At 41.7% G+C, this 16,783-nt stretch overlaps 2 protein-coding genes across 17 annotated transcripts in view; one reads left to right on the plus strand and one right to left on the minus strand.

Annotated features, from left to right (window-relative positions):
* Positions 1-9,455, plus strand: part of LOC118419693 (nephrin-like) — an 86,821-nt gene extending 77,366 nt beyond the window's left edge. For 10 of the 16 annotated variants that reach the window (XM_035826275.1, XM_035826300.1, XM_035826258.1 and 7 more), the window contains exons 15-21: positions 35-212; positions 1,268-1,297; positions 2,581-2,724; positions 3,113-3,143; positions 4,930-5,183; positions 5,509-5,705; positions 6,164-9,455. In XM_035826275.1, coding sequence (XP_035682168.1) covers positions 35-212; positions 1,268-1,297; positions 2,581-2,724; positions 3,113-3,143; positions 4,930-5,183; positions 5,509-5,705; positions 6,164-6,337 — 1,008 coding nt within the window. In that variant the 3' untranslated portion in view covers positions 6,338-9,455. Of the gene's footprint in view, positions 1-34; positions 213-1,267; positions 1,298-2,580; positions 2,725-3,112; positions 3,144-4,026; positions 4,287-4,929; positions 5,184-5,508; positions 5,706-6,163 lie in introns of those variants that run through there. The other 6 variants (XM_035826245.1, XM_035826330.1, XM_035826231.1 and 3 more) reach the window with 6 other exon arrangements.
* A 1,491-nt stretch (positions 9,456-10,946) lies between these two features.
* LOC118428868 (prostaglandin E2 receptor EP4 subtype-like) lies at positions 10,947-15,783 on the minus strand. The gene is made up of 3 exons (XM_035839153.1): positions 14,678-15,783; positions 13,555-13,673; positions 10,947-11,636 (listed from the first exon to the last, which is right to left on the minus strand). The coding sequence occupies exons 1-3, from the start codon at positions 15,462-15,464 to the stop codon at positions 11,412-11,414; spliced, it is 1,131 nt and encodes a 376-aa protein (XP_035695046.1). The 5' UTR covers positions 15,465-15,783; the 3' UTR covers positions 10,947-11,411.
* Between the last annotated feature and the right edge of the window lie 1,000 nt (positions 15,784-16,783).

Consider the following 16,783-nt stretch of genomic DNA (forward strand, 5'->3'; position numbering starts at 1 on the left):
AGGGCTCAAACATAAATTTTTTCCCTCTTTCCAGATTCGCTACAACAAGCAAGGAAGACAAGGTTTTGTGTATGTTGATGTCACACCTTCCAATGCTACAACCTACACTGTGACGGGGCTGGACCCCAACACTGCCTATGAGTTTGCTGTTACTGCTTTCAACACCCTTGGAGAAAGTGACTATCTGCCCCTCGATGACCCTGTACTTACAAGTAAGTCCCTTAATGTCATATCTTACAGTTTGGAGACATGACAATCATTGCAATGTCCTCTCTTTATCTCCTATCAACTCTGACTAAAGATTATTTTATGAGATGAGTTTAACTACTTTTGTCTTCTTTTTCTGTTTGATTTGAGATTTATCATGTCTAATTTCTTGCATGCACGATTGAGATTAAAAGAATATGATCATCTTATTGGTCTTCACTCTTTGAGCATAAGAAGAAGATGGCATGACAAAATTTGACTGATTGATTGATTGATTGATGGATTCCTTACTCAATTATGAAAACATCAGAGGTATTGAAAACAAATTCATTCCTGTCTATGGTTTGACAAAGACAAATTACTGGATGTCTCCCAGTGAACATTTTGAAAATGTCAGAGCTTGTAATGTGTGGTTGGCTCAATGTTTTTATTACTTCCAAAATCTGTGTGACATGTACATATAATTTGCAAGGACCCATGAAGTGCAAAGAGAGAAACCACTCAATTTATCTTGTCTTAAGACAAATACTTGTTTTGTCTGAAGACAAATACCTGTTTGCACTTTGCACTTAAGCTAGAGGTAGCTTCGTTTCTGCCTATGTTCTTTGCATGATCTATCGCTTTGATTAGGTAACGTTAAGGTTGCTTTTGACTTTTCATGCTACTTTTCTCTGTCACCATTCTGTTCATTTCTGGAACTATTAATGGATTGTGGTACAGTATCCCCAAATCCACTACTCTATATCACATGTTCCTATACGGTTTGTCTATTCTAGTCAGATTCACATTGCATTCACAATTTGCAATGACATATCTTACCTTCCATATAATCTATAAAAGTGGTTGTATGTAATGGATTGTGGGATACTATACCAGAAGTTTGTGAGACTGCATTTCCTCTATCAAAAGCACATTCAGTAGTTACCTTTTGAACGTTTCAAATTAAAGACGAACCCTGAATGTGGTGGTTATTTAGAGTGGTGTGCTTTTATGTGAGGAAATACAGTCCTCTCACAACCTTTGGGTGCAAACAATGAATTCTGGGATTGTTTCCACGTAGGTGAATCTTCAGGAAGAGCAGGCCCCGCAGGTACACACTGGTGACTCTTCCTGCATGCCTCTGTGTTCTCCACTATCCCTGGGCACACGCTACAGCTCACAGTCCTGACTCTCTATCAGATCTCTAGGTCCCTTCCCAGGGAGGAAATTTGTCAAAAATGTTAAAATCAATTGATGAAAATGTATTTTCGTTAACTTGAAATGAGATGTTAAGGAACGAAAGTCAACAACATCGGCTCCTAATCAATGACGGACAAAAATTTAAAACTGAAGACAGCCTTGCACTCAATAAGCAGTGGTCAAAGGGGCTTATAGTGCATTACCCCAAATAAGGAGGCATAATTTTTTCATCTTGGCTATGACAGATCCCTTTAAAACAGATAGCTACTGAGAAATAGAGGAAGTGAGTTTGGCAACCATGATGAAATTCTGTGTGCCCTTATTCATTAACTTATGCGAGAGAAGTGTTAGGACTGGGACTGAAGCGTGTGGCCATTTATACGGCTCCCAAGAACTGTGCTGCCTTGTCTGTCTGTTTGCTTGCCTGCTCACCATACTCATGATAAATATATTACCTCTGTAATGATTTTACAGGCAACGTTGGTCAATGAAGACCTTTGGAGACACGTAATTGTGCTATAGTAATACACAGTGTTCTGCAATTTATTGTCATATGAGGAAGTTGACCAGGCTTTGACATCATGAAAATTCCCACCAGTTCTAAAAATTCCCTGGTGTAGATAAAATTTCAAACATAAATTGTTGACTTCCAGTGTTATTAACACCAATCGTGACTAAACATTACTTTGTTTCCCCCCTGTGCTGCCATATGTTATTTTCTAATCAGTGCATGAACATAAATCCCACCCTATTTCAACCAACCTGTCTATCGTCCAATATAGTAATAACAACCCCATTGTGTATTAATGGTAGTAACAAAAGTATGTATTGAAATATGAAACTTGGTCATTAGCATTAGTACAGCAAGCAATCAAGTTTACCTTTAGTTTGACCTCCAACATTCCTTCAACTCTAAAATGTAGACATGTGTAACATTTCGTATGCTAAAGGGTCTACAAATTATAACAAGAGGACAGTTTATGTGCATGATGTTTTGTCCATTAGAAGGGAAAATATTTAACATCAGCACCAAAAAACTATGCTTAAAATAGCGTGGTTGTGGCAGCATTAAAGGTAACCCAACAGAAAAATGTCAAGCAAAGTCAGCATACCAGACCATCTTGTATAAGCCCCTCCAAGCAGCATCAAGTTTTTCCACATTTTCCCTGACCATAATTTTTTTGTCCAAAAAAGCAGGTGGAATCTCGAGGGAAGTGATTATCGGCGTGGCTGTAGCAGGGGCCCTCTGCCTCCTGCTCAACATCATCCTCATCGTTTTCCTGGTCCGCTGGTGGAGGAGAAGAAGGAAAGCAAGGAGAGAGGCAGCCAAAAAAGACGGTAAGTAAATGTCTTAGGACTTACTGTAAATGCATTTAAGTTCGCGGGATTTACTTTTGCGGTAACAGGAAAATGGTGTGTTGCGGTAGTTTTAAGTTTGTGGTAGCGCCATAGACTTTAGTCACATACTATAATGGTAATATGTTCGCGGTGGTTTTAAATTCGTGGTGAAGTGGCCACCAAGAAAACCGCAAACATAAAACTACTGCAAACATTTCTGCATTTACTGCATCCTGTCCCATAATGTCAGCAGATGATGGTGATGATGAAATGCCGTACTATTAAAGGACAGTAATGTTTCTAGAAAATTGAAAAATTTATAATATTCTCCTGCAAGAATCATCAATATGATCATGTTATTAGAACTTCCTTCTTATTTGTTTTGCAGAGGATGCTGCCACATTAGAGACAGTAGACTTGTAAGTATCGACTCTCTTACATTGTAATGTTCTACTTGAAATGTAGATCTTGCTGAGTCTCAATTTTGAAGTAGAAAATATGTATTTCTTGAACATCCACTTCATTTTGACTTTTTTTTCATGTGGAAGTGACTTGAAATACAAGCTTACATGCTTTTTACGGCAATCATGTACTGCTTAGCTTGCCTGAAACACCACATCAAAATGTAACTTGCTTGTAATTCAGTGTTGCATAATTCCAGGCATTTCTCAGATGGAAGAGCACACTAATTTTGAAGTGTCTCTCATGTGGAAATACATGTTTCTCGTATATGTCTTATCGGTTGTTACTATCTGATTAAGTGATGTCTCTATTTAGTTGGTTCCAACATGTTGTCCAGCAACTTTGCAGTAATGTTCATTAAGTCAAAATATTTACCTCACATTATTTGCATAGCTCTTTTTCCAAATTGATCAGTTCATCTTTACAAGCAAATAATGGTAGAGATATTACAAGAAGAAAAATTGTGTACATTAAAGTCACTCTGAAGTCAGGGGCAACCTCTAATTTTACACACCCAGAAGCACCTAATCCACAGGACAAACTTTCCCCAAGAGGATGGTTCTGTAAGTTGTTCCTGTGCTGCTTAAACAAAATTAGGGGAAGTGATGCCTAGTTAGATCCTTTCAGAGCTACAATGGGATGATTATGGCATACAAGGGTAAACCTGAGTATGCCCTATTCACCCTATATTGTACAGTTGTTATAATCACCAAGTCTCGCAGTTATTGGCATTGCAGAGCAACAACAGGACAGGTACAGAACCATAACCTTGGGCTGCCTTTCTCCTGTGCCTATTGTAACAGACGATGTCTCTCTCTGTGATTCCTCACCCTGTAACAGCTATAAAGAGTTCCCTGATCCCGTGCACTGGGGAACGGTCCCCCCACAGAGACCTCAGAAGAGAACGAGCCGCCCAAATACCCCCAGCACCTTCTCACTATAACAGTAGCATGCACCAAAAATGCTGCTTTAACAACTGAATGGAATTCATATGCTGCTAATTACCCTCACAATTCCTTTCCACCTTGTGTAAGAAAATTTTCACCAACTAGGCGAATAATATTTCTAGATCTTATTTCTATCTAGACCATTCTCAAAACTTAAAGAAAGTCTACTTAAAATGTTGTAGGTGTTGCTTTGGGCTAGATGGTAACAGTGTTTAGACTGGTAAAGTGTGTTTCAGAAGTCTCTTTGGTGGGACAGTGGTCCTTCCAGTTCTCTTGCAGTGCACTTTTCTCCTTGTGTGAAAATACACATCTTCTTAACCAGCTACAACAACACCAGAAAAGTACTCTAATTCAAGAGCATCCAGCACATCACAAAATTTATGATTCAAGTGAACCAAAGACAGCAAACAAAGTTAAACTGACAGCACATTGCATGCTGATGAAAAGCAATTCGGATGCTTTGCTTGGCCCAAGATATGAAAACATGTTTTTTTGCCAGATACTGATGTTCAGATGTGTTTGTCCACCCCTTTCTACAGAAATCCACTAGATGGCTCTCTTAATTGATATATAATTCACAAATCTGCATTGCTCTTTGGCTTGGCCTCTTTTCCACTTGTAATGCAGTGCACTAAAACTCTTTCTTAGCTGTTCTTGGCTGAGGTTCTCAGTGTGGATGGCTGTGCATGGTACAGATTCCTGGTGTGTTTCCACCTTCAACAGACTAACATAACTTACGACAGCCGTTATGGTTGCACAAGTTGGCTGAAGAGTGTTGTCATTGCATGTCTACTAGGCCCAACGGTGTCTTACACCTCAATGACTTGTCCCCTGACAACTATGGTGACATCATCAAAAACCACAGCCCGAAACGCATCGACCCGTACGAGGACGAACACGGGGAGCCGTACAGCGACTTCGACCTTCAGGAGGCACTGGACAAGGGCAACTACTACCACCCAGACCCCACGCTGTACCGCCAGGACGAACCGTACAACTACGAGAGATACCGTGATGACGGGCAGCCTGGAGTGCACTGGGATCCCTTCGGTAAGGAATCTGACAATACAATACATTTAAGACACTTTTAATCGTAACTGGGGTGTGGTCTGTAATAACAAAGTAGCACACTGTTACCTACTTCCTGTCTCTAACCTTTTTTTGGCATATACTTCTCTTGTATAAGTCTACATATTCAGTTGATTGTTGCTCATTGATGCTAGATAAGCTTAAACATGACAACTTCCTTCTTCCTGTATCTCTACTATTTTTGCCATACATGTACTTCTCCTGTATAAATCTATGTTTTCAGTTCACTGATGTTAGAAGCACAAACATGACAGCTTCTAAAGAGTCTCATATCTCACCCTTGCAGGCAAACCCCCTCCGCAGAGGAGTTCCCCTGGCCTTGGACCCATCTACCCAGACAGCGCCTATGCCAGTAACTACAGTGACTACCCGCCTGAGCAGGACTACCCCCCAAGACCCACCTATCCCCCCACCTTTGATGACATTAACCCTGGAGCCATTGAGCAGGATGCTAGGGTGGGTATACCCTTGCTATCAGCTGAGGTTTGTATCTGCAGAATTAGTACTAGGTGTCGTGTTGGTGGTGCCCGTATATGGCGGTTAAGTGAATGGGACTTATATCATTGCTGCAGACAGCAGAGGCAGTGTTGACTATCTGAAACCTCCAGAGCTGTCGGCATCACCAGGCTCTGTAAGCTATACAGTCAAACCTATACCTGTACAAGTGACTATTCCCACAAAAGGACCTTCTAGACAATGCGACACGTTTCGTTAGTCCCTCTAATAGTCCCACTGTCACAAACATTTCGAATCCTGTCTATAGTGACTTCGTGTCCACATAGACCAGATTTCATTGATCCACTGAGTGGTCGTCTTTGTCAGGTTTGACTGTATATCTGCATCCAAAAGATGCAAGATGTTCCAGTTTTAGATTTACCTGCTGGGTATATCGCCATTGTGGTTTATCAAGTTGATGACGTGTGTTTGTTAAATTTCTGCAGGGGACCCCACGGCTAGTGGACGATGACGGGACCATAAACACCTACGGACTGGACTACGGTGGCGGTGCCCCCTCCAGCAGAGGCTCTCACTCCTCCTACGACAAAAACCCATACGGCAGCCAAGCTCCCAACAGGAACTACGACCACTATGACCAGCGGGGACATCTTGTATAGAGACGTGGTGGGAAAAGTCTGCTTACCTTTGCTTTGTCCCCGATAAAGGTGGAAAGTTCACCACCCAAGTGCCAAGTTTGGTTAGGGAAAACTCAAGGATCTTTAGGCATTCTGTGGAAATGGGTGGAAGGCATACTTGTACCAAGGACAACACTTCTCACAACCATCAGCCAAATAAGGGAAGCAAGTTGTGTTACAGGAAAGCAAAGAAGAGCAAATTGCTGCCATTTTTACTATTTTAGATCTTAACTTGGGCACAAAATTATAACACATAAACACCTTAAAACTGTACAAGTCGTGGAGATTGCCAAGCCATAGGAAAGATTATACCTGTCCGGAGATAAAATCCGTATTATTTCTGTACAGCATCTGTTCATGTTTAGTTTTGTAGAATCTGGTTGCTTTTACTTGCAATAATTACTGTACAAGTTACTTTTCAGGAAGTCACCCTGCCGATCAACTCTGTACAGAAATGTCTAAGAGATTGTGTGGCCAACTCATTCTGATACCCTGGATTACCAGTGATCACTGTGAAGACTTCTAATACAAATACTTTTCCTGATAGAAAAGGGGCCCATAGCCAGTATCATCTGCAGTATCATGTATTGGTTGCTGTTGACTTGCAAAAAATATCTGCAGTACGTCTTTGTCCGTGACTGGGTGACTTTCTGCAAAATGCTACAGTTGTAGGGGTAGCAACACTGATAAATGTAAAGAAGATATGAGAAACTTTTATTATCAACGTTTGTTACAACAGTTGTCAAGGAGACAAAATGCAGATACGTGAACCAGTGTTATTTGCAGTACACGTTCTTACCACTTACTTTACCAAATATACAAAGGTTTGAAAAGCCAGAAGAATAAAACTTTATGTACAGCAATTGTAAATAATATCTTTTTTCAACTTTGGTGCTTGAATTTTTTTATATGATTCATACTATATATCCATGCATGTAGTCAAGCTCCTTGCATGAGATGCTTTATTGCTTGCTTTCATGTCTCTGTTTCTTTGATGCCAAAGAGCTTCCTTTTATTCAAAGAGCAGCTGGTACAATACCATATAAAATGCAATGGCTTCGTAAGTCCTGCATACATACTTTATCAGTAGAGGAGTTTGCAGAAAATTATCCCTTTGTTGTAGCCAAAGAGACTAATGAGATTTTACTTTCAGTACTTGATTAGTCCAGAGTTGCTGTTTTGTAGATGATATGATGATATTAACAATAATGTTTAATCGCTGTGACAAATCATGTAAATATGTTATCAATTTTTTTGTAATTATGTAATTATTTCCAAATTGTTCCTGTGGAATTTTGTGTCCTATCATAAGAGATGTAAGCTGCAATTTCAGTGAATGTGACAGTGAGAGTACTGTAATCTGGGAAACCCTGAAACTGTGCTGCATGATTTGTTTGAAACAGGCCTGCATTCCGTCCTCCATGTTAGAGCAAGTGAAAAACTGCATGTACAAAGATGGTATCCAGGCTAGTTCAGTATAGAAACCAGACTTCCTCTTTTCTTTCACAATATTATCAGTTGTGGGCAAGTGTTAAAAGTTCAATCCATATACAGACTTGTAATATGCCAAGGATGATAGTATCGTTTCCGCTCCCCTGTACAAATCATGCACTGCAGTTTCAACACATTTGTGGCAAAAGGTTGATGTGCACTGGTGCTCAAGGTTGTGGTGTCAAAAATCTTGCATAGGAAAAGACATGATATTCTTCCTGATATTCAGGACCAACAAGTACATAACATATAGTTACAGTTCTTACTGTTGCACCGTTGAAACAGGAGGTGCAGCATTCTCTCACGTCAAAACAATTCACAATAGTATGCTCAGTATTCATAAAAGCAATCTATTTGTTGTTGTTGTTGTTTTGGTCCTAATAAGCAATGAAACACTAAGACTCTAAAAGATGTTGAAACATTGTAATTGCTATGAAGCACCAGATCTTTTGATACCTTTTGTCAGCTTAGCTGAAGCTATTGGAAGGTAGGGTGTTCATTCACTGTAGGATTGTAACATTGCACTGGTGTTGTTTGTACATCTGTACATGCAGAACTGTGCTTGTGCCTCACATTCAGGATATAGTAGGAGATTAATGTGTATTTTTCCTACTAAAAGTGCAAAAACCTAAAGGCAATTTGATTTACACATATCCATCATTGACACTAAGATACTTTCAGTCATGGTGCCTAAATAGCAATATGTACGTTGGATCCAGTATGTGCTGTTCCGATATTGTTTGTTGTGTGTGGACCAAGCCAAGTTCTGCCAGTGAAGAAGAGATCCTCAGTATTTGGCACTTTCAAGTCTTGTACTTAGCCCAGGTCAGTACATGCTGTGTTTCTTCTTCAGTGAGACAGTGTCAGGCCATGTATCTGACAGTGATAACTACATTAGATGACATGTACAGTGATAACTACATTAGGTTTGGACCTGAAACACACATCCAACTATAGAAATCATCTTGCAGTTGTCTCTACATAGGAAAAAGCTGTTTCACAGGAATGACTCTTTTTCATCCGGTCAATTTCCATCATCAAATACTGGTGTGATCATCTTCCCATCATGCATTGTGTAGCCATAGCCAGAAATTCAGTTGCCATGGTGACAGATGCGGGCATTCTGTAAGCTTATGCCAATGACCATGTAACCCAAGTAAAACAATCAGAGGTCTTGAAATTAAAGTCATGTGTTGAACCTCTTAGAAAAACAACTCTTTATGTCACGATATGTACCAGTATGTATATAACACAGACATGACTGTGAAGACTAGTGGAACTGTTAGTCAAGTTTCTGTATGGTACACCCAGCACCATCAAGTGTCTGTGCAATATTGCCATAAATGAGAAAAAAACACTGCAGACGATGCAGTAAAGTGTGGATGTTTATATTTGTACTATAGCAGTTTAGTTGTAGTTTCTGTTGTTTACAACATCTCATTCCTTTCTTGTTGTAAGTAGCTTTGTACTTTTTTATACAGCCATTTGCAGCCTATTTTTGTACTGCTGAAAAATTACCAGTAATATATTTATGACCAGTGTGTCACGTATCTACCGTTTTATTCAGTTTGTTTAGAGAAATGTAGAAATAAAACTTGTGTGGTCACAATTTACGCTTCTGTCACTTTCTTGAACTATTCACAATCAACCTTGCTAAATAAATAGTTTGATTATTTTGTAATCCAATATCCTTAAGAGTTAATCCGCTTAATTAAGTTAAAATTTGGAGGACACATTTCCGGTACTGGAGAAAACTCCTATACAAATATATGTAGCCTCTGGATATACTAGGCTCCACAGTCACAGGATAAAATAGATAACACAAAAGAGAAGTTGGCTGGCCAAAAATATACCAACCGACATACATCGTCAACTATATTTTCCGGCCCGCTAGCTCCTCTGGTGTGGTATATGTCTATTTGGCCAATACATAATTTTTCAGGGACATGTAGAGCCTGGTAGATGCTACTTAAGTCCGTCTGTGATCGCCTTTGAAATAACCTAACTTCCAGGAGGGTAACACACCCAATTTAAACTTTCACAAGTATGGACGATGTGCCATGGGTTGACAACAGAATAATTGCAAATGATGCATTTGGTAAAGTCTATGGTCCCAGTCAGAAAACATCACGGCACTCCCCAGGCCAATGCTCTGAGATTTATCAGGTTGTTTGTTTTCTTGCATAGCCGCCAATCCTCATTTCCTAACCACATCTCTTCTGCATACTGGCCGGGCTACTGAAAACACCTGGGGACTGTGAAACCAGTGCGGTTAAAACTTAAATGCTCAAGTAGACAGCCGGAGGTAACGTTAGCACGCCGTGACATATGTATTACTGGTGACATTGCATTGCTATACAGAATCCAGTGATTGGACACCATAATGTATATCATGCAACTAGACAAACCTTCCATCACAAGACATATCCGGTTCTTTTTTTAATCTCTACCATAGCTGAGAAGCGAGGACTAAATTTTCTGTCTGTTAACTGTATCGGTTCAACATGTTCTGTTATTACCGGTATGGTAAAAAATGCACGATAAAGGTCTTCATTCATTAATGAAGAAATGTAGAATCGTAGTCTATGTGCCATTTTCTGACACGAACGTAGCCTGACTAAAATCGCCTACAGTTGCCAGGGAGGAGGTCATTAACCCCAGTCCTGAGCGAGAGTTTGTGTAAATACATCGGTAGCATAAACGTAAGTGAATGACGTGATCTGTCTAGAGATAAGAAGCTGGCACAAGCTAAAGACCGGTGTATGTGGTGTGAACCACGTACACCATCAGAATCAGAGTCGCCCCGGGACAACCCAACAACCTGTTGATGACCTGCTTTCCGGTAATTCAAAACACGACACCAAAATTTACGGCACACATGTCCCCATTTATTCTAGCGTAGTTGGCTGACATCTGTCAATGCCACTGATACCAAGGAGCCAAGGACGTAGATGACACTGAAAGGTTACAAGCTTCTTTCGCGACTTTTAAATTTCACAAGTGTACACGCGTCTACCCTAAGTTTGAATAAGCGTAGCTAACACGTTATATCTTTGAGACATTTCAAGGCCTTTCAATCATATCATAATGGCCATATCAATGAACCCAGAAAGCTGATTATGCGCATCCTCTTGCTTCGTGTCAACACATCAATTGCACACTGTAGTACTTAATGTATTTACCAGTCTTGAGAATTGGCGATAAGCGTACAAAATATATACATTAAGTAATATGCAAAGTTACATTTTGGTTTACCTGCAAAGTTAATGGCGAATCATAGCATGTGATATGCTAGACTAAATAACGTTACCTTGTGAATTCTGGATTGATATTAGAACATTATGTGTAGAAACGCCTTTTTTTCGAGTCTGTGAGGCGGTATCAAGCAGTACGCTTGGGAATGGATTGTTGATTATTGTCTTATCCTATAAAAAAATTGAGTCAGGCACATCTGGGTTCATGAGATGAAACTGAGGTAGTATTTCCTGTTAGTCCTGCTACTTTCCTGATGATGTCGACCCTAACATAAAAAGTGGTCTGATCATAGCGGTAGTCTGTACGGTTGCTAAGCGACAGACTGAGGCAGAGTGACGTCCGGCTTCCTGGCGCCCCGGCAGGTGAGGTAGTGGAACATGGTGAGGAGGATGACCCAGCATCCCCTGCGGTAGGGTCGACAGATGGCGATGTAGAGCAGCGGGTTGATGACGCTGTTGAAGGACATCAGACGCGCCGCCAGGAAGTCCACGTTATCGTCCAACCACACCTGCAGCTGGTTCGTCAGGATGCGCACCTGCAACGATACAGCGACAAAATACATTTAAGTTCGCGGGGATTTGATTTCGCGGTAGCGGGAATGAGGACTGTTCGCAGTGGTTTTAAGTTCGCAGTAGCACCATGCACTGTAGTCTCTTACTGTCATGGAAAAAGTTCGCGGTAAATTTGCAACGCGAAAGCCGCGAACATAAAACCACCGCGAAAATTTCTACATTTACAGTACTTAATAATTTCATTGAAGACATTGAATGATAAGTTATGAGATATCATATGAACCGGTTTGATAGCGTAGCTTAAAATGAGCATCTCAACTGTAAGAACGCACGAAATGTACCAAAACAAAAGTGCAAGGCGAATTGGTATTTTCGAATGTCTTTACACCATCTAGAATGATCGAGTAGGTAGTGGGCTTATGTGTTATTTGGCGACATGTCTTTGTGCAATGATGACACACTTCCACAAAGTTCGCCAAAGCAAATATCTACCAAGTTCAAGAATAACAGACAGCAGGAAGAAACCGGCGATGCATGTGCGTGTATTGTTGAATGAAGGGACACCTTGGAAATCGTTCGAAACGTAATGCACACAGCAATACGTAAGAAAATTGACCTGTGAATTGAGGAACATTTTAAAACCGCTACGAGATCCGCCATTCACCCCAAGAGACAGTATGTGGTAGCTATTCCTTTCGGTGTGACATTTTAGATTAACCCATTGGAATGGCTTTTAGAGTAATATTGCTTGCGAAAAAATCTTTTTACCAGAAAGTCATACAAAATGCAGCAAACAAATACGTGTAAAGCAAGCCGAGTACTACATCTGCTTGGATATTACCTTGAAGGGCAGTCAACGTTTGTAACAAAACATGCAAAAGAAACACCAGAGTTCGTGCGCCATCTACTGTGAACAATACTCATTAATCATACAGAAAGGTTCTTTAGGCACAACCAGGGAGTACTCACTTCCAACGTTTCGATGTCTATCAGACACCATCATCAGGGTAGAATGACTGGAAACTACTTCTTTCTATATGAATGATTGCCAACCTGATGAAGTTGTTTACGGACTACTCATTAATATTATCAAGGAGGTTCAACCTGTTATGATATTTGCCGTGAGACAACTTATCCGGGGCTGTTGTCCATCCAAACAGCTGCGCCGCACAATTGATTACAACCTACTCAAACATGTCAGTCACGACACACATTCTCGAGTACCATTGATCTGATTTTAATTCTGTCACGACTACAGGAACACCGTGGTGAGGCCTGCTTCGGCAGCTGTTTTTCTGCCAAAATTCCCATCGGTAGGTGCTGCCTGAAATTCTAACACCTTTAGAAGTTTGGAACGGTTGTTTTATGGTTGACACAAAATACCCATAGAACCATTGTACCGTCTACCAGGGTTGTAGCCAGCACCTGTCCTTCAGTCCTTTGAAGGAATTTTGCAGCTGGGGACTGAAAAAAGATTCCCCCATTCCGTCCCCTGGGACAGACAAAAATTGATATGTAAAGATATAAAAAAACTGAAACCCATGTGTTCTTCTTCACCAAAACAGATGCCATTGAACAGCTTAGTCTACAAGCAAAATTTGCACCCAAAAATGCAGGAAATAGTGTCTCAGAGGGTCTTGATTTAAAAATTTTCTGGGACCCAGACCCCCTAGAAATGACGCGCAACGTCACCCCATGCCTTCGGTGCTCGATAGGATTCCCATTCAAATCAAGGGGACTGAAAATGATTTCAGGCTGGCTACAACCCTGCCGTCTACCATCAAAGTACTAGTATATCATCAGCCTGTATCACACATGACATATCAGCCATTGGTGCACTTAATTTCTTTTGGTTACTTTTTTGGCCAACGAACCCAACACTAAAGTTTACTTTACCGTTCTACTGTAGTGTTAACGACCTGATAAATAAGTGATACTCACCGCGAAGAGCAGCCAGCACATGGTGAAACATGTCGCCACGGCTAGAGTGAGCTTGGCAAGTCTGGTCTGTAACTTCCTGTCATGTGTCACCTGGCGTCGTCTGGACCCGCGTCTCCCGTCTGAATGAGACAAATTTTAAGTTATGATCCTTTGCAATTGTGTACTAAACGTGATAATTTAAGTGTGCGAAATTTGACTATATAACTTCACAAACAACGTCCTTCTGAAAAGTACAATGTTGGGCGTAACATTTGATTCATCATACGGTAAAGGAAAATATCTGCAAACGAACGTAGTTGTCCGGGTGATGAACCTTTGATGTGAACTGATCACAATAGCCAAGTGAATAAATGATTGGATTTGTGTAGCAGATATTCTGTTGAAGTTGGTTTACTGATTCATGATATAGTACAATAAACACAAGGAGGGACGTCCTCAAGTGAGCTGACTCTATTCAGTCTATTGTACAAGTTAGTTTGTATTATGCCAAACTAACATTACTGGCGTCACGGTAACTTTTGTTCTAATGCCAACATATGATACTAAGTATGCAAGCAAATGATACTATTGACATCATATACCAGTCATAAGGACCTGACATTAAACATAACTTGGGGCAGGCTAAGAGTGTTGGCACAAACCTTTGACGTTCAAATTTCAATGAAAAGTTGTTTAAGTATACATATCCTATACACCATACAGCAATTACTAGGGCAACTGAATATGATTTTGGAAACGGTCCGACGTTTCAGATAACGATCCGTTATCTTTCGTCTGACCGCTTCCAAAATCATATCCAGTTGCTTGAGTAATTACTATCTGTATTTTATCGACTGGGTGTCTAATCTTCATCATTAAAGGATACATAAACTTGATATAATGCGGTATTGGGGCTGATGTGCTATTGCCGTCCGGTTGCACATGACAATATGTAAACGCTCATAAGCAATATTTTTGCTTGAAATTACTTGAATAAGATGATATCAAGCGGCTGTTCGACAGCCAGAGCGTGCCATGGCTCGCTACACTGATTGGAACCATCCATTTCACGTTAAAAAAATGTGTGTCTCTGTCAAAGAGTACTTGACGATAAACTACCATTTGTCATAAGGTTGACTCTTACCTGTTCCTTCGTTGTCCTCCTCTGGTGTGGGGAACACCTGCCGAAACCGCCACGCGTACACCGCGATCAGGACGTTCGCCACCACTATGATCACCAAACACCCGCTGAGATTGATGAAGTTCAAGTACACGACAAAGCGTCCTGCCGGTGTGGTGTCGGTAAAGTCGAACATGCAGAACGTGTAGGGATAGTGCGGTACGTTTCGGTTCAGTCCGAACGTCGGGAGAAGGGCAACAACAAGGGAGTACAGCCCTATACTACCAAGAATGTAATACATTTTCTTACTGTCAGGCCCAAAGTGTGCCTCGTAGGAAAACGGTTGAAGCAGAGACAGGCACCTTTCCGCGCTCATGAGAGCCACTATGAGTTGTGAAGCGACACTGAGCCCAAACAGCACGATTCCGTTTAGATCACACAAGGCAGGGATGGAGTAGACATCCACATAATACCCCACCAGAGGGATCACTAGGCCGATGGAGCAGTTCAGTACGTCTGTCCAGGCCAGCCACCGCAGCAGGATGGTTGGCCACGTCTTCCTCCTCTTCATGATGTACCTGTTCACGATGAGGATGAGGATGTTTCCGAAAATCCCGACAGTTATCATGAAGAACAGCGTTACTGAGGCCAGAGCCTGCAGCCAGGACGGCAGGGCGGCGGGCCCTACGTACCCGGGGTACGGGAGGGATTGGGTCGTCGCGTTGGCAGGGACGCTGCGGTACGGCGACGATGTCGTCGTCAACGTCGGACTGGAAACGTTCGCGCTGCTGTTCCCGGCGTCGTTGTTCATCGTTATTCAGTCACGAAATGCCGTCCAGTGGCCGTGACTTGTGTTAGAGGTAGCACCGATCTTGTGCCTCACACTCTATCTGTCTGTCAGCACCTTAGTTCACCTGTATTATGCTAAGAGTTATGAAGTCAAGTAGAAGACGTAATGTCGGCTGAGTGCTGATATATACCTCCGGTATGGCACCAGTACAACACAAGAACACATACAGAAAGCCGGTGAATTGTTTTCATCATCGGCGGTGATAAAACAGGTCAGTTCCGCGCTGGAAATATACGTCTGTCTCCCCTATCGTGCCAGGTCATCTGCACCCCTACACCGATAAGGGATCATAAGGGTTATTTTGGTCCGACTCAGAAATTAGTTCGGCTCTGGAAAAAAACCTTCCCGTCTGTCATGTCTTCAAATTGACGACTTCTATTGGTGGGATAGACGTACGGATCCCACCTCTGCCACGACCCAAATTGATCATTAGTATGCTTACCCCTCAGACACACTCCCAGCAGGTACACATTAACGTTAGACTGTCCAGAAGCCGTCTTCCTGGATTCCTCACCCGAATGGCAACTTTAAACTTTTGACTTCCACTTGCTATCAAATAGACACGCAGGCTGGGGCTAGCGCCCTAGAGGACACCCCCGTCACATCATCCATCCTCCCGAGGTCTGGGTTTACTGCGACCACAAGGTGTCGAACGACTCTGTGCACGCGAGAGCTTTAAGGGATCGATCACTATGATCTGACAGCGAGGAAGGCTCCACAGGTTAAGGAGCGGTCCCAGAACTGTACTGCTCAGAGAAATTACACCCAGAGAACAGCGGCTGAGCCCCGTTACGTTATACCAGAACCACCTCTTTCCCAGGACATTACCCCGCGAGTGAACTAATATTGACACGAGGGTTATTATATCCGTGTTATCGGTGTTTATAATACAGCGCTATCGGGCACAACTGTCCCCCAACACCATCATCCCACGGTTGCTGCGAAAGCTATGCAGCCCCCACATCCCCTTACAGCGGATATGAGCCAACTAACACTTATGTACCGCCGAGTTAGAGTCAGAGGTGCTGCTCTTTCAAAATACGAAGTCTACGCGACTTCTTGGCTAATGTTCAAGCGCTCATGTGCTACCACTTTGGCTTGTTAAAAGTTTATAACGTTACTTATTTTTGCACGAAATGTTTCATGTGTATGTCAAAAGGTGCGTATTTTCTCTGTTCAACAAACATCACAGAACACGAGAGTACGAAACGCTGTCTAACATTTTGCACGCACGCCTGTGTCAGTCATGGTACCTTACTTTTGTCGAATATTCCGGCGTT

Source organism: Branchiostoma floridae, chromosome 1 (genome assembly GCF_000003815.2).
Source record: "Branchiostoma floridae strain S238N-H82 chromosome 1, Bfl_VNyyK, whole genome shotgun sequence".
Classification (NCBI taxonomy): Eukaryota; Metazoa; Chordata; class Leptocardii; order Amphioxiformes; family Branchiostomatidae; genus Branchiostoma; species Branchiostoma floridae.

Excerpts from the sequence above, each read along its gene's own strand:
- LOC118428868 (XM_035839153.1), bottom strand. The coding sequence starts at position 15,464 with ATGAACAACGACGCCGGGAACAGCAGCGCGAACGTTTCCAGTCCGACG. Across the intron at positions 13,674-14,677 it reads GGAGGACAACGAAGGAACAG|ACGGGAGACGCGGGTCCAGA; the intron begins GTAAGAGTCAAC and ends TGTCTCATTCAG. Across the intron at positions 11,637-13,554 it reads TGTGCTGGCTGCTCTTCGCG|GTGCGCATCCTGACGAACCA; the intron begins GTGAGTATCACT and ends GTATCGTTGCAG.